Source organism: Mytilus galloprovincialis, chromosome 3, assembly GCF_965363235.1.
Source record: "Mytilus galloprovincialis chromosome 3, xbMytGall1.hap1.1, whole genome shotgun sequence".
NCBI lineage: Eukaryota > Metazoa > Mollusca > Bivalvia > Mytilida > Mytilidae > Mytilus > Mytilus galloprovincialis.
In genome coordinates, this window is record NC_134840.1 from 18519837 (window position 1) to 18542256 (window position 22420).

At 30.3% G+C, this 22420-nt stretch overlaps 2 protein-coding genes and 2 long non-coding RNA genes across 12 annotated transcripts in view; 1 reads left to right on the top strand and 3 right to left on the bottom strand.

Moving 5' to 3' along the window:
* Positions 1-1584: 1584 nt before the first annotated feature.
* Positions 1585-7078, bottom strand: LOC143067326 (uncharacterized). 3 transcript variants are annotated; one of them, XR_012975918.1, is made up of 3 exons: positions 6952-7078; positions 2750-2869; positions 1585-1776 (listed from the first exon to the last, which is right to left on the bottom strand). It is a non-coding gene; the product is annotated as an uncharacterized LOC143067326 (long non-coding RNA). The 3 variants fall into 3 exon arrangements; XR_012975920.1 differs by having other exon boundaries at positions 6873-6961; XR_012975919.1 differs by lacking the exon at positions 6952-7078 and adding an exon at positions 5706-5784.
* Positions 5943-16157, top strand: LOC143067327 (uncharacterized). The gene is made up of 3 exons (XR_012975921.1): positions 5943-6028; positions 12445-12512; positions 13265-16157. It is a non-coding gene; the product is annotated as an uncharacterized LOC143067327 (long non-coding RNA).
* Positions 9233-12836, bottom strand: LOC143067325 (uncharacterized). Its single transcript, XM_076240491.1, has 4 exons — positions 12731-12836; positions 12443-12505; positions 11325-11444; positions 9233-9396 (listed from the first exon to the last, which is right to left on the bottom strand). Exons 1-4 carry the CDS (start codon positions 12809-12811, stop codon positions 9331-9333), a joined length of 330 nt encoding a protein of 109 aa, XP_076096606.1. The 5' UTR covers positions 12812-12836; the 3' UTR covers positions 9233-9330.
* The window catches only part of LOC143067323 (serine/threonine-protein phosphatase 2A regulatory subunit B'' subunit beta-like), a 67860-nt gene continuing 61573 nt past the window's right edge, over positions 16134-22420 (bottom strand). For 4 of the 7 annotated variants that reach the window (XM_076240485.1, XM_076240483.1, XM_076240486.1 and 1 more), the window contains one exon: positions 16134-18832. In XM_076240485.1, the coding sequence (XP_076096600.1) occupies positions 18682-18832 (151 nt within the window). In that variant the 3' untranslated portion in view covers positions 16134-18681. The other 3 variants (XM_076240487.1, XM_076240490.1, XM_076240488.1) reach the window with 3 other exon arrangements.

The window sequence follows — 22420 nt, forward strand, 5'->3', positions numbered from 1 at the left end:
TATAAGGAATATTTCCATAAAATATTGGATGTGAAATACCTGAACGTATAAGAAGTCTGCATGTTGAGCTATATTTACGAATGATGTCCTTATACCGATGATAAAATTTAGTAAATGTTTTGACTAGTTTGTGATATCGAAAACCCTGGTGTAATAATTTTTCAGTAATACATAAATTTCTCTCGTTAAACTTTTCAATAAGATCTTTTCTACAAAACTTTAGCTTTATTTGGACACTTAGATCGGTTTTAATGAAGGCACAATTTCTAAAACGGTAAAAAATATGAGGCTGCCATAGTAACAAAAGTCCTGCATGAATATGAAAATCGCAAGTCTTGACCAACAGAAGGCTCAAATAGAAAAATAGAAAAATAATTAATAAGCTATAATTGTAGGGTTTAGAAATGGGAATCTCAAACTCAATCTTAGTATTACTTTTCGCAGGACGCAATCAAAACATTGACAGTGAAAAGTAAAATGTAGGTTCACAATTAAATTGGACCTTTCTGAAATTATGTCAGGGTGTGTTCATATATGAACATGTATGAATTCCATTGAATGTGAAAAAAAAACAAAGGAAAACCGAGTACACTAAATAGATAAGTTAAAACCCTGTCACATGTTAATGCGCCTGTTACAACTTCAAGCTAATGACGTCTGTGGTTGTCTTTAGTTATATATCATTGTATTGTGGTTATATTTTTTACTTTAAAAATATAGCGTTGATGACAGAAAGTTAGTAGTCTCGGTTAGGTGGTTTGGCTAGCCATAAAACCAGGTTCAACCTACCATTTTATCTAAAAATGTTCTGTACCAAGTCAGGAATATGGTACTAGTAGTTGTTATCTAATAGTTCGTTTCTACTTATGTTGCATTGTATTTTTTTTTTTTTTATTTTGTTGCACTTCAGTGTTCTGTTGTTTCTTTGTTTTCCTCTTATGGTTGATGGATTTCCCTCGGTTTTAGTTTGTAACCCGGATTTGTTTTTTTTTTCTTAATTGATTTATGACGTTTAAACAGCGGTATACTTCGGTTGCCTTTATTTAAGATATTCACAACTTGTACGAGCGTGATTTTTAGTATCTTTGTCTGTTTTTTTTTTCTTTCTTTGAAGTTTAAGAGCATCAACGGTTTTGCCGAATACAGTTAGTACAATCAATTCCTGGGGTAGAAAATCATTTGTGTTTTGAAGAATTTGAAGTTTGCAAACACTTATTTTATTAATATGACAATACATGTATCTAACAATTCTTGTCAACACAGAAGTGCTGACTGGAGAGCTGGTGATAGCCTCGAGGAGGAAACTTACTTCACCAGCAGTTGCATCGACTTCGTTAATGTAAAAAAAACCTCGCCAAGATACCAGACTCATAATTTAGTACGCCAGACGCGCGTTTTGTCTACAAAATACTCATCATTGATGCTCGAATTAAATATGGTAAAAAGTCCAAATTCATTTGGAAATTGAAGAGCACTGAGGACGAAGGATTTTATCAGAGACATATAATGATTGTATTATATAATTATACCAAATACTGTAACGGTAATATTTTCCTTACAGCAAAAAGAAATATCAACCATCAATACAAAATGACTTTCTTTTTAATATATACCATCAATTACGTAACATCTACAACACATTGTCAACCAAAAGTGTTAAACATACTCTGGTTTGTGAATTTATGTCTCTCAGCTAAAACGTCATCTGTTTTTCCTGAATATTCATCGGTCTATTGGCTTTGGTTGTGGATTTGCTCCACCAATCCCTGGATTCCGCTGTGAAAATCAGAAGTGACAGAAAGTAGGCATGAGTGGTTGTTTTGTAAAAATATTAAAATGTTGGACTGTGTAAAAAAAACTTATAATGTCTTGGTCCTCGATATGAAATTTAAAAATAGATGTTACTTATAAAAACATGTAAAAAGGAATGTATTTTCCGTCATAAATTTTTATTTTCAGATACTGGTTGCAGTATTATAACTAAGAAAAATCATATTTTGGTGGGGTTTGTATTTCTGAGTATTTAGTCGTATATATAGAATCTTTTTGCTGTTATTTTTTTCGTAGTTTTTTGTTTAAATGCTCGTATGGAATTTTGACATCTTAAGGGATCAAAATGCCACGTGTCGTCTTCCAAATTTATTTCCACTGTTATTGCCTCTTGTTTTAGCAATTCTAATGCGATATCATGAGAAGCTAAACAAAAGAGTCAATTTTATCTTCATTTCATAAATTTAAAATGTTCTTCTGAATGAAAACAAAATATTACATTATTTAAATCCTGATACACACAGTAGGTCAGTAATAAAATTATTTTAACACTGCCTTTGGTTTTTGGTTTGTTTGTATAAATTTTATTAATTTATCTATGTTTGAGGGGTCGGGTTAGGGTGTCTTTGTTTACATAAAAAGTAAAATCACAAAAATACTGAACTCCTAAGAAAATTCGAAATGAAAAGTAGCTAATCAAATGGCAAAATCAAAAGTTCAAACATATCAAACGAATGGATAACAACTGTCATATTCCTTACTTGGTATAGACATGTACTTATCTCGAAAATGGTGGACTATACCTGGTGTTATAGGTAGCCAAACCTCTCACTTGTATGACAGTCTCATATCACAACACAATAAGCGTCATTTACAAGTCTGACTCAATAGTTTTATGACATTTTTAACTTCCCGATGAAGGATTATGTAGAAATCTATATGTGTTATTTTCATTTATAAAAGTTCAGATATGTTTTACCTTGAAATCTACTTTATTACGCAGCTTCCCTACTAGTCGTTGCTCCCAAATGATGTTGTACTGTTCATCTTCAAAGTTATGAGGATTTAAATGCATGGGTTGAAAATCGTCATAATAATTCTGAAAATAATATACAGTGACTAATGTAAAAATGCACTGAATGTTATAATGAAGAAAGCAAAGTTAATTTAACAAATATGTTTCTTTTTGACAATCTATATATGTGTCCATACTACTGCGAACTTTATGTGTTTTTTGTTTGTTATAGTAGAAGTTTATTGTTGAAATGGGTTTTTTATTTGTTAAGCGCAAAACTCATTTGACAAACAAGAAATTTTGTCCTACAACTACAAGAACAGCACATCTTTGAAAGAAAAGTAAAAATGAGAAAGAAAATACAGTCACAAATATATGTTACGATAGACAAATATTACACAAAATTTAAAGAAATCAAAACAAAAAAATCGTCCAAGATGCATGCCTGGCTTGTAAACCAGGAGGCTAGACACACCTTTCGTCTTAAAAAAACGGAGGTTTTGGATTTGCAGTTAAAGATAGCGTTCATGGAAAATATGAAATGATATATAATTATTGTTTATGGCAACTTTCGTATGCTAAGCTTTGATGATCAGAGTTTATGAAAATATGTTTTTTTCGCTTTTTGTTTCGTCCTGGAACTGATCATCATTCAATTCAAGCACTCTCTTTGGTAGTCAATAAAAGATTAAGATGAATGTTGCCAACTTTTCTTTAACAAACGAAGAAAGGATGTTGAAAATATAAGTATATCCCCTTGGTATATTTCGTCTATTTTTTTTAAAAGACTTGACCTTATGAGTTTGGATGTCCTTTTGATATCGTTTGCCTCCCTTTCTCTTATATAACTAATTATATATATAATTATACAAAGTGTCCGTTTGCAATCTGATCATGTTTAACTTGTCTATGCTGTTGGTTTGCCCTGTAGAGGTTTTTCCTTTGTACCAACCGTTGTACGAAGTGGAAGCAGTAATTCAACATTCGAAAATAAATCACATATGTACCTTATGTCAACGCATGTTTAATGAATCATTACCAAAAGTATTTGCAGGATTTTAAGCTACAACTCAATATTCTATATTTCCTTTTGTTCGTTAATGTTAGTAGATTGTTTCATTTTCATTATTTTTGTTATTGTTTGGTATATTCAAAAGTCAAAGAAAAACGAACAACGCAACGGCAAACAAAAAAATAATGAAAAACGACGAACAGACAAACAAGTCTTAACAATACGAAACTAACCAAAATATGCAAGTAGGCACATATGCATGCAAAAATATACAATTGATCATACATATTTCTCCTGTAACGTTCATATCAAATGGTCATTTTTTCAAAATAGACAGATAAATGAATAACTTCTGAACATTTAGTGATGCTATGACTGAGAAAAATTAGTCAGGGATGTCAAAATATCGGAAATTTTAATCGGTCATGATACACGAGTACTACCGAGTACTCGGATGAATTTTAAACGTCTATTGAAAAGTTTAGATTTTAGGTGAGATGCAGTGTTTTAGTTATTACCTTTCATAAACATATCAACGAAAGACAAACGTACTACAAACATAGCTTGATCCTCTGTTTTTTGTGTCAATTAAACAATGAATTAGCAAACGTCGTTTCTACAAATAACCTATCATAATAGCAATTATTGTTTGTGTATGTGTCCATGAACCAAATTTCAATAAAATCAAAAATATTTGAAAATTAAACAATTATAGTTAAGTTTCAAATACAGAGTAATTAAATTAATTTAAATAAACATCTCAATCACGTTTACATACATGTAGGAGTCTTGATTAACAAACAAAGCTTGTGATGAGTTTTGAAATTATTTATATTATTAATGAAAGTGTTGATCCGTGTACAAACACCGTTAAAATGTCTCTTATAATAAGTTATTAGTCGCGTAGGGTTCACCCCAGGTCACTTTGATTTTGTTCCTGTTTAGAAATATGATCTGGTCAACAATTTCAGACGAACGACTGTTTGAATTTCTATTTTTTGTTACAATAGTGCACATGAAAACATTCTCTCGGAAGGAAAGGACGTTGCTGGTATTACTATAACAAATAGTATCCTAAGGATAAACATATTTATGTTGTTAAATGATCTTATTTATACAAAGGGGATATTACTATTCTCGACGTGAATATCTTATGAGTTTATATTTTTCAGAAATAGAAAGTTATATAAGTTTCTCCACAATGGTACCATCCTAGTAATCATCACTGATTTGTTGACATAAATTATCAATTATATATTAATATATATGAATGTCTTGTGCCAAGTCAGGAATATAGCGACAGTTTTGACTTATAGTTCGTTTCTATACATGTATGCTGCATTGGTGTTTATTTTTAGTTGCAATTCAGTGTTTCTGTTGTTTCGTTGTTTTCTTCTTATAGATGATGTGTTTCCCTCGGTTTTAGTTTGTAAACAGGATTTGTTCTCTCTCTATCGATTTATGACTTTTGAACAGCGTTATACTACTGTAGCCTTTATCTATATATTTATATATTCATAATCATAAATCAACTGATTATAAAACTTATTCTTTTCAAATAATAAGAAATACTACCCATGGAATAGATAGTTTCAGCTGTATTTGAATATTTGATACATAATGCTCTTCAACTTCGTACTTAATTTAGCCTTTTTTTATTATTTTATTTGAGCGTTAAAAATCATTTTTTTAAGAGGAAACGTACGTCTGTCGTACCACAGGCACTTGTTTCTGTCAATGTGGGGTTAACTATCCATACCAGTACAAAAAAACACAAGGTAGCTAACGGAAATTTTCAATGTGTTCGCTTCAACCAATATTTTTTAATTTCCCTTGATTTTTTCACAAATAAAAGTACACCAGTCTCGGTAATTGATTTATCTTTACAATGAAACAATTTTCACGTACCTTGAGAATACCCCTCAAACAGAATAACACACTTCAGAGGAGAATTATTGACCTTTTTCCAGACCATTGAATTTGTAAGGACTTAACTTCCGGTTAACTTAGGAAGTTAATATAACTGTGTAATCCCATTGGTCACATTTTTCTTGTTACTGGTAACTAGTATAAATAAACAGGTAACCAAATGAATTAAACCAATGGGATTGCACAGTTATATTAACTTCCTACGTTTAGCGGAAGTTAAGTCCTTACAAATTCAATGGTCTGGAAAAAGGTCAATAATTCTCATCTGAAGTGTGTTATTCTGTTTGAGGGGTATTCTCAAGGTACGTGAAAGTTGTTTCATTGTAAAGATAAATCAATTACCGACAGACTGGTGTACTTTTATTTGTGAAAAAATCAAGGGAAATTAAAAAAATATTGGTTGAAGCGAACACATTGAAAATTTCCGTTAGCTACCTTGTGTTTTTTTGTACTGGTATGGATAGTAAACCCCACATTGACAGAAACAAGTGCCTGTGTGTCGTACACAATTTAAATCCTGATATTTATGATGAGATTATATACACTCATGTATCATGTATCCGATAAAATAGTTACTACATCAGTTCATTTCATTCAATAATTTGTGCACATCTTACCCTTTGATTTTTATCATCTTTGTACCTTAATATTATACCAGGTATTTAAGTAAAAAAAACTTTAAGAAACAAGTCCATGGTAGTTTGAGGTGCATTACATTATTAGATCTTATAAATGGTCAGATCTTTCTAGATTTAAAAATAGTCAAAACCCCATTATTTACTTAACTCTTCTACAGATTATTCGTTTGCTTGTTTGCATTAGTCACATTGACTAGTTATTTCTGTTTGGATTGAAACACACCTTTGTAAATATAAAGGAACTATAAACAACTACTATATGCAAATTGGAGGTTTGGCTAGCTATAAACTAAGAATTACACACCGTTTACTACAGATATGAAGATACCAAGCCTGGAATGTATATGACAGTTGTTTGATATAGTCGATCAGTGGTTTTTTCTGGTTTTGTTAACTTCCTTACATTTAATTTTAAATGTATTTATTTTTTTTTTGTATAATTTTAACAATTTGAACTGAACTGATTAGGAAAATGATCAAATGTGATATCCTTTATAAAATTATATACCATTTAAAAAAAAGAGTGATATCATTCATTAAACAGTTTACCAAAATAAAAACTGAAGGAATGAATACAATTGACGAACCCTCTTTGGATACCATACCATCGATTCCACCATAATAATAAAAGTACAAAGAATACACGTTAATAAAAGCATCTCCTTGTTACTACTTTATTATTATATATATCTGTCATACAAAAATCCAAAGGAGTTGTTATATGATTACCTATAAAACAATACCCACCAAAGTTCAAATGAAGTGAATATAATCAATTGTACGACATTGTTCATTTAAATGAATTAGTAAAAACAAATGTCATTTATGACAGATGACATGATTTAGATGAAAAGATGGATAAGAAATGTCACTTTTAACTTATGTCATACATACTCTTTGGGTATTTGATAAGTGAACTATCAATATTGTTCATAATATTTTTTAGTCATGAAATTTTCACTTGTCGTAGAAATGACCTTTTACTTAATAGCAGTTTTTTTTTTAGACACAAGTTTTGTGGATTTGTAAAACACCTTAAAAAGAATGGTTTTGTTTTCTTAATATTCCAACTGTTAATCTCAGAAAAAAATATTCTGCAAGACGGTGCCTTTCAATCTCTAGAGCCATTTCGTTAAACAAACATTTTTTACAGCTACGATAAAGGTTTTCATTTTTATTAGTTTAAGAGTAGCGCTAGTATGTAATTTGAAAACTTTTCCACGACTTACCATCGACTTATAACTTTGAAAGATTTGACATGGTATTGTCTGTTTTCTTCGACTAAGTAGATTGATAAATTCTTGGTTTTTCTTAATTTTAAAGATTTTAAGCTTAGGGATATTAGAATAAGTCCTCACAGAAAAGAAGAAAATGCAATGTATGTGTAAACTATTATCAACCAAAGATAGCAAGCTCATTATTTACGTGTACATAAGATCCATCGGTGGCACTCGAATCAGTCGGAACACTAAATAAAAAAAGAGTCAAAGAACATTATAAATCCGAAAATGGGATTACTAGCGTTAGTATGAATCATTATTATGGCAATTAACGGCTATTACAGCCATATTGAATAGGGGCAGAATTTTTGGATAGATGTGAAAATAGTAAGAAAGTATGCGAAAATCTATCCGTGTTTCCAAGCAACTGTTTTATGTCAATTGTTTTCGCCTGTTTTTCATAGCATTTTCTCCATCATTATGAAAACCTGTCCCTTTTCAATATGGCTGCAACAACCGTGAGGTGACCGATTCTATATTCTGATACGAAAAGTTAAATCACAAAAATGACGAATTCCGAGGAAAATTCAAAACGGAAAGTTCCTAACCAAATGGCAAAATCAAAAACTCAAACACATCAAACGAATAGAACTATCATATTCCTGACTTGGTACAGGCTTTTTCTTATGAAGATAATGGTGGATTAAATCTGGTTTTGATGTTTTGTTATATTCTGCAGCTGATTTGTAATTTGAAAAATTAATCATTAGGACACATTTGTACCTTATAGTAATATACCGGTGTTCAAAAGTCATAAATTGATTAAGAAAAAACAAATCCGGGTTACAAACCAAAACCGAGGGGAACATTATGTGAAAATCAGAAAGCACTTTGAATCTTTGAAATCTCCGTAAGACATTTTTTTTTTCTTCAGATGATAACAACAATTACATTTTTGAATAATTTCTTTTATGTGAGTTAGGTTTTTTTTAAAAGTAAATCGTTTAATGTAAATCTACAATAATGGTATTGTAGATATTCAGAACTCGTTTATCAATTTAAATACTTTTAAAAAAGTATTTTAAATCGTCTAATCACCAGAGGAAGGAACCATTATGATTATACTGGATTAGTAAGCATATCCTGGTAGCCCTTTCTGCTGGACGGTGCAAGAAGTATCTAGACTTTAATATCACTTTTCGTTAGTCAGTGTAATGCTTTTATTTGTTCTATCAACGACATAACAACGAAAGATTGGCCGTCAGAAATAAAATCAAACATTTTAATTTCTAAATAAGATGAAAACGTCTGTAATAATTTTTGAAAGTTTTTGAAAATTGTGGTATCTGTAACCCTGTTTCAGTAAATTCGGTGGTAAAAAAACGAAAACACTTCATAAATTGCATGCGTCCGAAGTGCTTTTCTGGATTAACCTTCAACAGGAACGCTCAAAGCCGAATATTTGAAAAGGAACATATGATGCGGTATCATCTATGCAAGTGTCAACGATTTTAAACACTATACAAAAAAGTAGGCGAATGACACCAAAGGGATAATTGAAACCCAGAAAATCAATGAGAGACAGTAAAACCATGAAAATAAAATGAAATATGCAATTGTTAATGTATATGCAATGAATAATTACAAGTACCATAGATATAGTTTATTGGTCTATGTATGTCACACACAACAGTAAAATCTGTAATATCAATGATAATATCATGACACTGGAATCTTGTTTGCGTACTAATATCCTTTTGTAGAAGTTGTTATCACCCTTGGCTTTTGCTGTGGGTTTGTTCCTCCAATCCGCTTGATAAAACAGAAACAAAACACAGTAAGCAGAGTTGAATAAATTTTTAAATTCAAAAAGCTTTAAATAGATAATGTTTTTTTCCTTTGAATTTTGCAAATGAAAATTTTCATGTTTACATCTGGGTCTATGCCTTTATAGCTGACTATGCGGTATGGGCTTTGCTCATTGTTGAAGGCCGAACGGTGACCTATAGTTGTTAAAGTCTGTGTCATTTTGGTCTTTTGTGGATAGTTGTCTCATTGGTAATCATACCACATCTTCTCTTTTATACTAACCAAAAGACTGCAAGCAATAAGTCGAATTTATCATATTGTTATTCGTCTTGTCCTAGAGTTTGTGCAATTAGTAATAAACAAAATATGGGTTAAACTAAATATTAAAATAGACAAAAAACATGATCAAACGGGTATTGTTGTGTATGCAATTCAATAATAATTTTGTACTTACTATTTTAGTTAAACAGAAAAGTACTTACTTGTTTTATTAACTTTATTAATATATTTCAAACGAAAAAGATATGAATCACAGGTCAAGAACCAGTTGTCGTCAATTACAAATGAATTAGCACTATAATCATTGCCTTTCATATATTTGGCTTGAGCGTTCCTGATGAAAGAAAATCCAGAAAGGAGCTTCGGGCGCATGCATTTATAACTTGTTGTTTTCATTTTTACCAGCACTTGGTCGAAACTTCTGCTGATGGACTATCAGTCCCAGAGGGAATCCCCATCTATGTAGATAATACTTTTGTACTGACAAAATTTGTAACAAACCTTAAGAAGATTGTTTGTTTCTAAATTTTGAAATTATAACGAAACTAAGGTTTTCTCTCCCTGAGGCACATTCAACCCAAGATGAATTTGGTTATTTTTTAGGTTCTTTCTGGTTAAATAGCTCTGAAACTATATCGGTTCTTATACATCCTTGCCTTACAAATATTAGACTTTGCGTGTTCCCAATGAAAATAAATCCACAAAGCGCGCCTAACACATGGAATTTATAAGGTGTTCTATTTAATATTTACCAAATTACTATCTCTTTAACCTATTTCAAAAATTGTGTACAAATATATTTGGGAATTAATCAAGTTTGAAATTCATAAATTTAAAAAGAAATAACTCCTTCTTCCACTTTAATAAAGGGTAACTGGCTGAATTCCAGTGACATTATCTACTGATATTTTCTGCTTAGGAGAGGACATATAAGCCCTATTGTATAAACGATTGTGTTTCGTTTGTGACAATCCATCCAATTTCTTCTGTTCTTACTTGACAATAGCAAAATATGACATTGATGTTAAAGATTGAATAAATTCTAACAGTTATTGGATACATTCATAAATTACAGTATCTTGTCATCGTCACACTTGGTACCAATAACATATATAAACAAAACCATCACAGTATTTCATAATAAGAGGATTGTACGATCACGTCTATAATTCTAGCCTAAATTTAGACTGCCGCTTAACTAAAAAAAGAATATTCTCAAATAAGAAAAACAAATAATAATTAAGACCGTTTTGGTAATAATCAAGTACTCAGATGCATATTAGAAATATCAGCTTGTTATTACCAACATATTTTTTGATAATTTCTACGAAGGATATTATTCAAAGTTGTAATTTACAATATATTTTGACGTTCATCATGATTTAATTTCATATATTTATCGCGGCAACTTTACAAAAAGCCTTCAAAGGTGCAGTGTTTCTAACGCTGGTAACATTAGTATGTGTCTGTTAGAGACATGTATTGTCGAAATGCGCATCTGGTGCAGAAAAATTGGTACCATTAATATTATCATGTATAGAAATGTTAAAACATATATACTATTAAAACTGTTCGTTGTTCAAATGCAAGATGTTTATACGCTCTCTATTCTTTTATAATATGAATATGATATTGAAGATGATAAGTATTACCTTGATATCGTCTTTATTTCGAAGCTCACTTAGAAGTTGTTGCTCTCGCATGATAAAGTACTGTCTATCTTTAGAATCATGGGGGTTTGAAGGCATCATATAATAATTGTCCGACATAATCTAAATGTATAATAGTATAACATAAATGTTGATAAAAACAAACACAAGTTTGTAATATTTTTTCTTGTGCAATCAGTTTTTCTTTAATTTCTTAAGCGTGTACATTACTTAGGCCTTCTAGTTTCTGTAGATTCCCTTTCTCTAAAGTTAACTGGGATATATGAGATGCAAAAACTCCTGGGCACTCACACCACATATTTGAGCAGACAGTCAGTATTCCAACGAGTACTAATCATGCACCCCTATTACAGATTCAAATGAAGCAGAATTATTACAAAACTCTTTCAACGTCAAAAGACAAAAACAATTCCATCTTTTGAAATTTTTCACCTCTTCATTTCTCGATATATATTGAAAATGATGTCTTATCATTTAATTAACCACATTTTATAGTGAGTGCTTGCATCTGATATAACTTTGTGACATTGAGAGAAAGGGAATCTACCGAAACTAGAAGGTCTTTTTGAAAGTGTGTTCTTTAACACATAAACTGTTGTTCCAACAGAGTTATTAGAAAGAACGATATTGAAACAAGCACTTGTTTGTGTAACGACAAAATATAGGTGTCTCAACTCACTAGCGATATGTTTTCAATCTTAGATCTTGAAATACCGGAATAGTCGTATAGTCGTATAATGTGCACCATTGTTTGTCCTATCGCGATTGTGACATTTGGCTGAGTGCAAGTGACGATTCGTATGGCTATTTGATGCATGCGTAGGGGTAATGTTTAACTGTTGACGAACCCGGTTTCGCTTCTTTTTGAGTTCCCCCAGTTTTTGTTTTGTTACATTGAAATGTCTTCTTGGTCAATTTCTGAGGTTTGAACATCGGTACACTTCTGTTAATTAATTTACCTCTACTTGAAAGTATTTGCGGCAAAATTAGCCATATATTTCTAATACAAGTGTCATATAGTTGTTCCGCAAGGAAAACCTCAACTAAAAAGAGAGATCTATGCCTGATTTTGTAAATTTAAATATATTGAATGTACTTACAGAGGTAGATGGTTCAGTCTTGAATATAACTGACATGGACGGTGGATTTGCACTAAATCGTCTCTAAAAGGTAATAAAGAAAAAAGTGAATAATTAAACAAACAAAAAAAGAACAGAATGAAAACAAAGATCCAATTTTGTTTAATTCACGTGCTACTGATTAGTCTTATGTGACTAGCCTCGTTTTTGGCATACTTCATTATAAACCAAGTACAATTTTTTTAGGTTTTATGTTAACAGAATGTCATATCCGTCAACAGAATCGTAATCTTATAGTGCATGACTTACCATATTTGGATACCGTGCGACCGATTCCGCCATCATTATAACGCATGTACAAAAAAGACCGCTATATGAGTGCAGAAACATATTACTGTTGGTACGTGAATTTCGTTTGTACTGAAAAATTATATTTAAATGACATATAATATATATGATATAATTCAATTCGATGAACAGTAAGATAAAAAAAAAATTATGCTAATCGAACAAGTTTGTAGATAATTCTTTAATATGAATTACGAATTATCAAGAGAGTCTGGGACATATTATAGCAAAAAAACAGCACTCCATTCATTGGCCTTACATTTTTATGATATTGTCTAAAGCTATATATCCAAATCAAATTAAATCAAACGTTTTAATTATTTATCATTTGACATAATAATATTATACGCACTTGTGGTCTTTTAAAACAATGCAACTTACAAACATATTTGAGATGACGTACAGAAATAATAGCTCTGTTCAATTTGATTGTTGTTGTTTACTGTGTATGTATTGTAACATGTATCAATACCCGAATCCTTTTTTTTTTTTAAGGAATAACCAGCAACATGTTGAGTAGTGGACCAAACACAAAACCCAACATTCGTATAGAGACTAAACCAGCTACAAGGAAATGGTTTAGAAGAAATCCCCGAAAGATTTTCATTTTAGAACAACACAGTTACTCGCAAACATTTACCCAGAATTCTATAACAATGGAAAATTTAATTAAGACTGGCTATTATCAAATATTAAAGTCCACTACAAAAAGGGAGAAATAAGCATGACGATTCTAGTGTCAACTGCCATCCTGTATATTTAACTACTTATAGAACACATAATCTACAAATAGACAATGAAACATCAAGTGTTATCAGATTTCAAATATTTTTTTCAGACGCAATAGTTATTTTGAAATGCAACTTATCAATAACATCGATATGTGCAATTCACGACAACTTAGTTATTTAGGGTGAATAGATACTAGTATGCTAATCTTAGGTTTCTCTAAATACCTTCGATGGTGTCCCATTCTAAATTTTATCTAGAAAATGTCTCCAGGGCTTACTGCAATGGATGTCACCATAACTTACTGAAATGCGATGTCAGCATGTCTAATTCATTGATATCAATTAGTATGTGAACTTGGGAAGACAAAAGGACAAACCAGTACGATCAGAAGCTTTCACAAGACATCCGTTACCAAAACCATTGTGTTTTTTGAACAATTTAGCAAGCAAAATATCGTATCAATCAACGCTACATAATTAAATAACGAATCACTACTTGGTGTATCCAACAAGTTCTGTGGAGATAACGAGCACCTGATAACAATACTTGGCCGAGATGTTAATAAATAGGCAGAGATAGTAATAAAATGACAGTTCACCACACAAAATGTTTAATCATTATTAAGTAACGAGGGGGAAAAGAGGATTGACAAAAAAGAGGTTCAGCAACTAACTACGGTTCACCAGAGGATAAGTAGCATTAATGCGCAATACTTTACGTGACCATTCAGCTCAACAAGACAATAGCATCAAAAATATGTAACCGAGATCCTTCAGATATGTACCAGTCACCATCACGGACTAGAACAACATACCACATACAGTTTTCCAAACTACATTCATATATTGCTTCAACAGAGCACCAACCAAAACTACATGTTTATTGGCAGTGGCTATTTTGCAGGCTCTGATTAAAATATCTTAATTTAAGTAGGCAAAAAGCATATTTCTAAATAAATGGTTAACTTTTTGTTTACACATAAGCAATTAAAAGAACTGATTTACTTTTTTGCCGTTGCTGGCAAAATAGCCAATGCCTTTTTTTATAAATATTTTACTTGTACTTGTATTATTTATAAAAAGTAAAATAATGAAAATACCGAACTCTAAGGACAATTCAAAACAGAAAGTCCTAATCAAATTGCAAAATCTAAATCTCAAGCACATCAAACGGAAGGATAATTGTCATATTCCTGAATTTTACAGGCATTTCTTTTGTAGAAAATGTTGAATTGAACCTGGTTTTAAAGCTAGCTTAAAATCTCACTTGCATGACAGACGCATAAAATTCTATTAGATTGACAACTATGTGTGAACCAAACAAACGGACATAATGGGTTAACTTGTCAGAAATATGGGTACGGCAGTCAACATTTACCATAGCACAATAACGGGATGTATAAGTACAGAGATATGTAAAATGGATATTAACAAGAAGAGAGTAAACAGTAAAAGTACCAATTTGCAAAGACAAATAAAAGAACACTATAACACGTCAATAAGATGAATAACAACGTTAGTACCTAGAATCTTTACTTCAAGACCATCGTGAATTAGTTTGATACAGAATATTTATCAACAAGGTCTTAGTATCTTCCGATGGATTGTTTTAAAAAAAAGACGAGACGTTCTTTGTCATACTCCTGCTTCATCAATTTTCTACACGGACACTGATGAAGTTTTACGAAGTCTAAGTAGCTTATCCAAGCCTTAAGATACCGAATTAGTTGGGAATATAGATCTCACATGAAGTTGGTATATTGGTTCTTAGGTGTGGGAAATTGATAATTTCAATCGTCTAAGTTTGTTATAGATTCTGGTACTGAAATGACTGCTTATGTCAAATTCGAAGTATAAGTCTAAAATTAGGCAGATGAAGCCGTGTCTGTTGTTTATTTAATGTAAAGGTCTGGAGGATATATTAATGGAACCCAATCAGAAAAGTTTGGATTGTTAATGGAAAGACCATCATCAATATATCTGAATGAGAGATTAAATGATTTGGCTTCTTTGATCTTCTTATTTTTGGTAAGTGTCTGAAGGATCAAATGAAAATTAAAAGTGGTTAGACAAGGAGCAGTTTGTTCCCATAGGAATGCCGATAAATTGTTAAAAGCTTCCTCCAAAATTTCAGTTTTTGTACCGAGACATTTTTTTTGTTAATGCACTTTTTTTGTAATGTCTGACGATTTGGTACATATTTAAAATGTATAGAGGACCTACAAATCGATTTTACATTTGACTTGTTGGTGATCAACTTTTCACATTATACAAAACATTCTTGTTTTCTTAGTTTTTTTTAATAACAACACTAAAAAACAAATGGACACACTAATACCAGTATATGTACCTAATCTTATGAAATATAGGGCATTGTCTGCATCAGTCAGATACTTTGAAACTTTTATCTAAAATAAAAAGTTTTAAAATGCTTTGGATAATCATATCGATACTCTTCAATGTTGTCCTTTCTTTTGCCTCTTGAACATTCTGATTCTAGCGTCACTAATGAGTCTTTTGCAGACAAACGTGTGTTAAAAGTTTTAAAATGTGTATCTATCGCAAAAGCCTGCAAAATTTCAAGCCAGCATAAAAATAAAGTTACCAGGAAGATAATATCAAAATAGACAACATTATGTTATAATAGATTTATTCAATTTCATCATAATAAATACTGCAGTAAATTTGACATCAAAGAACAACATTCTTCAATAGCAATATGATGTCACAACACAAAATGTGAATGTATTATAAATAACTTATAAATGTATTGATCAACGGTCAATAAATAAATATAACAAATCATGATAATTTATAGTTAATCATGTATTCAAATGTCAAACATAAGTTAAATATAGAATTTAAACTTGAATGTATATGTTCCTAGACAGCATACACTTAACCTTCCCAATTCATGATCTTTAGATTTTTTTTCTTCATTAATTGAGATATGTTAGTTACATTATAAGATTATAAATAAATCATAAATAAATAAATATCATTTGAAACATTAACTAATGTATAATTTTTGTAAAATATTGTTCAACACAACAAAAATTTGCCATGATTTAAAGGCTTGTTTGTAGAAATTGTCTGAATCACAAGTCCAGTTTTTTTGGGGGGTTAAAATATCCACACCAACAATTCTCCCTCCAACTTTGGATTTTAATCATTAATAGCTTGGTAGTACCCAATGTAAAGTGCATAAAAAAATTGCTGATCTGAGATTGTAAGCTATATAAATAATGACTGAAGAAAACTAAGTACAAAATTGCAGAAATATAGATTCAAGCATATTTAAAGCATGTCCACACATTTTTTAAGGTGATCTTTTTTTTAATATTCAAATTTGTACTGCACAACATTCCCTTAAATATTATAAATGATTAGATTTTATATGTTTTCCTTTAAATTTGGTATAAAAGCAAACACAATATTAATGAATTTTTATTCTTCTCTACTCCTATGCAAAAGAAAATATGCATGCAGATGATTTTATAATTGCTCCTTAACACACAACAAATGAATTTGAAATAAAAGCACTAATAATGTATAATTTCTAGGCTATTTCCGCCATATCAATATTTATATAATGTCAATTTCATTAATAAAGTTGTTTGACTTTAGACCTGAACTACTGCTGTTTCCCATTTTTTTTTTATAATAAACAAATCTATACGCAAATCTAATAATGCAATTTTAATAAATTCAGTGTTGTAAAGCTTTAAAAATAATTCCCAATAAAATTTAACATATAATGGTTGTTTTTATTTCAAGATATAAGATTATATGAGTATTATAACAAAATGAAGGCTACAAACTTTTCCCATCAAAAAAACTATTTTGCTGAATTTTTTAAAACTGAAAACAACCTAATTAAAATTCCACACAAAGACTATAAACAAACAATACAACAATATCCTGGCAGTGAAAGGTTAATAAATAATAATAATATACACTCTCTTCATGGAATGAGCTAATTCAAAACTTTATTTGCATAGTCTTAAAGGCTAACGCTAAAATATATAAAATGTGTTATTCATCTGGCAATGTGTACTTCACAACACTCCCTCATATATTCAAATTGGTGGGTGTGACCTAAAGGACCACCAATATCATAATGACTCACATCCACCTACATAAATTACACTTCAACATTGGCAGGTAAGTACATTAACTTATAATACTGTAAACCAACTTATTTTCATGAGTGGAAAAATAACGCGATTATTGATCGTCGCGATTATGTAAAACCTGGATGTTTCTACATCAAGTTGACTTGAGAATCACGAATTTAAATCGCCGTGAAATTGGTTAGAAAGGGCTAAACGCGAAATAAAGTAGCCCCGAAAATAAGTTGGTCTACAGTAACTTATTCAGATTTGACTATTTTCAAGTTAATCAGCAAAGTGTATTCTTCTTACTCATAATTTAAGGATAGCCTAAAATGAGTTATGACAAGTGCATTTTGTAGATCAGAGATTACAAGATTAACAATATAAACTGTTGAAGGTAATAACTACAGTCTTCTAATCCAAGCACCCATATTGGACCCCTTTTTACATCTGCAGGGAAAGTTAATGTTATAATGGTTATAAAAAAAGAAGATAGGGTATGATTGCCAATGAGACAACTCTCCACAAGAGACCAAAATGAACATTATTACTTCTATGTATACTGAACATACTGGGTTTCTCATGTATCCTTGATAACTGACTTAACAAATGTATTCATTTTCTAATATTTAATTAAAGATGACCTCAAGACCCTTTCAAGCATTTTCATAGTATTAATTAACAAAAGTGCTGAAAGTTCTAGTTTAAATACCTTATCATAAATACAATTTGCCTAAACTAGCATTTATAAGACTAAGAAAAATTATTTTTTAAGATTTTGTAGAGGATATTTAATCAAAATGTTCTGTGAAATCTCAATAAAACATAAAATTTAAGTTAGAAATAAGTTAAAAATCTCTTATGAAATACATATAAAAACAGAGTATGACTCAAAATTGCAACTTTGCATAAATATTTCAATAATTGTCATTTTTCTCTACCATAAGGGTGAATTAAACTTATGAAGTCAGAGGTCACAATATTTATCAATGATTTCTTGTTACAGGACAACAATAAAGTCATTATCCAGAATTGATCTTGTTCATGCTTCTCTGTTTCACTCATTTTAGTATCCTAAACTGTCAGTGCTGAAGTCATAAATGTCATCTTCTTCAGAGAGTGCTCTGGAATTCTGGGATACCCTATCGGCAACTGAAGATTTTTTCTCTTCATTAACTATCTCATCTTCGTCTGGTTCGAAGTCATCTTCATAATGTCTGTAAAAAGAAAAAGAAAATGGCTGCTTACAAAATTCTCCTGAATACTAATATCATCAACAATTACTGAATTCTGTGAGCGATCAAAGTTTCACAAGTTATTCACAATAAATATATCAACAGGATAAATCCATGAAATAAATATTTATTAAGACAGGTTCCAAGATATATTTATAACTACCTCCGTATTTGTTTAGTTCCTTCAGTTTCAAATACATTTTCATTAATTTTTTTTTATCTAGCTTATTATGAGTTTTAAAATATTCAACATGAGTGATTATATAGCATAATTTATATCAGCATCACAACTATTTCCTTTATTGAAAATTTGTATTAAAGGCTCAGACAACCAAATATTACCAGATTATATGATTTAAGAAAAATCATTGAAACATCATATTTTGGAAATTTAGGAGCAGGGGTATTGTTAATCTACCATCAGCTGAATCAAAATTACAATAATAAAATTTAGAATATAGAGAAGTGCTCAAGAATTGTTTTAATAGCAGTGCATGCATTGAGATTTATATTTTCTAGCATATACACCAATTACATATTAATTAAAGGTATGTACAGATAAGAAAGAAGAATATATATGTACAGATTAAACAGATAAACACCAGATGAAAGAGCTGAAGTCATTTTTTATAATCCATTCTTGGACCGTGATTTATTAAATCTGAGTGTCCTCCAGGAAACATATAAAACAGATATTAAACATATAACAAATTTTATCATTCTGGTAAAAATTTAGCAAAAGGTTTCATGAAAAAATTAAAAGAATCAACAATCTGTCAAGTGTTATTGACAGTATGAATCTCCCCTATTTCTATTTAGAATACAAAAGAATAATGACTCCCAGGATCATGTATAGCTTACCTTGCATTTTATACTAGATACCCTATGAATCATTGACCCGAATTGCAATTTATGTTGGAATTGGTTCAGTACTTTCATAGGAGAAGACCTTCAAAAAAATTGTGTTCCATGGACAGGAAAAATGTTCTAAAATTGTCTTTAAAGGCTACCACAAACAGCTTTTGTTGTACTAGCATTTTTTTTGTATATATCTTGTATTTCTAATAATTTTTGCTGTTCACACTTTTTGCCAATCTATCATAATTTTTTAGATAAAAGGCAAAAACAATAAATTAAACAAAAGTCAACAATTAAGGGCAATAACTCCTCATCCTCATCTTACAGAGTCATCCAATGGTTCGTTCACCTTAACATTTTTGTAATGGCAGTCTGTTGACTGACTGTGAAAAACACTACAAACTTTATGTTTAATACCCTAAGGATCATTCAACTCAAACTTGGTTAAAATTAGTTTTAACAGTATCTTTGAAAATGTACAGTACCTTGACGAAAATGACTAACATGGATGGCCAGTGCTGGCAGTAACTCATGTGGCCTTATGGTCAGGTGAGCTTAACATATTTCAATCAACAAGGGAAAAGGTACTAAGGGAGAAATGAAACTAATCATTAATCTAATTGAAGAGACACCACTATTGCCAAAAGGAAAGAGATGAGAGACCAAACAAAATCAAACATTAGGCATTTAGAACTGATTAAAAAAACACCAATCCTTCTAAAAAAAAAAAAGTCAACAGGAGTGTATGGAATGTGGGTGATTGTGAGGATAGAGGTAGGAGTAAAGTCTTTGTGAGATAAAAATAAAATAAAGAGGGTGGATTACAAATTTCACAAAGCCAGGTAGTTTTTTCAACATAGATTTGAATATTTTTTTATGAAATGTTATCTTAAAATGATATATAATAAGGAACTAATGTTTTGTTTTGTCATATTCAATATTGATTAATTCCACGTACAAAAAGTATGTTTCACAAAGCCAGGTGCTTTGATTTGGAAATATTTTTTGATGAAATGGTACCTGAAAATGATAAATACATAATTTATGTTTTTTCTCCACTAAATATTCAATGTTGTGTTTTTAGTCCTACATAATAGCCTTATTTCAAGATGATTTGTCCATAATGCACCTGCCTTTGATATTATCAATTAGAATATATATATATATTAACAAAGAGTGGAGAAGAGAAACAGAGACTGTTAATATAATCTGTCTTCATCTAAGCTCTACATTCATACCTCAAAAGTTCACTGAATGAAAAGAAACATAAATAAATAAACAACGAAACAAGATGCTAAAAATAGAACAAGAAGAATACAATAAACAGGTACAACACAAATATGAATCTAACAGTAAACAGAGTATGAAACACAGGTTATAAATCAACTTCAGTAAATATTTTTTTTTATCAATGTACATTTAAACTATCTTTTTAGGTGCATATTATTCAAAATTATGAGTTAAGATTATAGTATAAGACAAGAAATAAAGGAGCAAAATTTATCTAAAATTTTCATAACATACTATCAAAGGGGATTTCATTTATATCTGTTTTTATTCCAAATTTCATGCAATATTTATAATCTAAATGAATATGACAGTTGTTTTCCATTTGTTTGAGCTTTTGATTTTTGTTATTTTCTCTTTTACCAGGTTATTTTATTTTTTAAAAAGCCTGTTTTCCCTCTCTTTTAATTTGATAAATTTTGGTCATATCTATTTATATCATATCACTTAAGACTATACAAGACAAACATCCTCAAATTATTTATCCTGGCTAATTTGTATCGCACGAGAAGAAATACAAATTTTAGAAATCTACGTATATCAAAAGTTTCTACTGGGCAATTAATTTTTAATGTCTGAACAAAATATTTGTTTACTTAGCTCATAACATTTATAAGCTAAATAGAATTGAGAAGTTGCAAGAAAACAATGTTGTTTTTAATATGCCAATGATTTCATACTCTGTCACTGTACGTGCAACAATACATCCTCACCTACCTCTTTTACTACCCCCATGTAAATGTGGGTGGGGAAAAGTGGTCACTTATCAGACTACAAAGGTGACAGGTGAATACATAGGTTAGTAGTGTCAAACACCGCATTATTAACAGAATAAATGTGAACATTTCATAAATATCAGTACATTCTCTTAAATAATCTAAATGAAAACATAAAACATGATAAACACAATCTCAAAAATCATAATGATTAACTCAATAACTAAAGTCAAAATGAATAAAATGAAAAACTTTATGAAAAGAAACTTCAATATGCATACATTATAATGTGCGCCATAAAAGTTAGGACATAATGAAATCTGAAAGACCACCTTGGTAAACTTCTTTTCACCAAAAAATCATCCCTGATAATCTAATGTAAAATGTGGAAGTAACTGTAGAGTAAAATTTTCCCATAAATCATGTCAGCTTACTTGTTGACTCTGTTTAAACTTTCTAAATCTGTATAATTTTTGACTGAAGTAGATAATATTCAAAGAATAGATTACGACAGTTAATCAACTTAAAAAGATCAAAGATTAATTTATCATGATCTTTTCTTTGCAAAATTATCTAACAAAGTCACCGACTTATATACCTATGAATTATAAAAAGGAACCCCAAAATGTATATGAGAGATATGCTCTATTCTATCTTTTTTATGTTTGTTTGTTTTTTTGCTGTAAAAAATGTATAACTGATTTTCTTT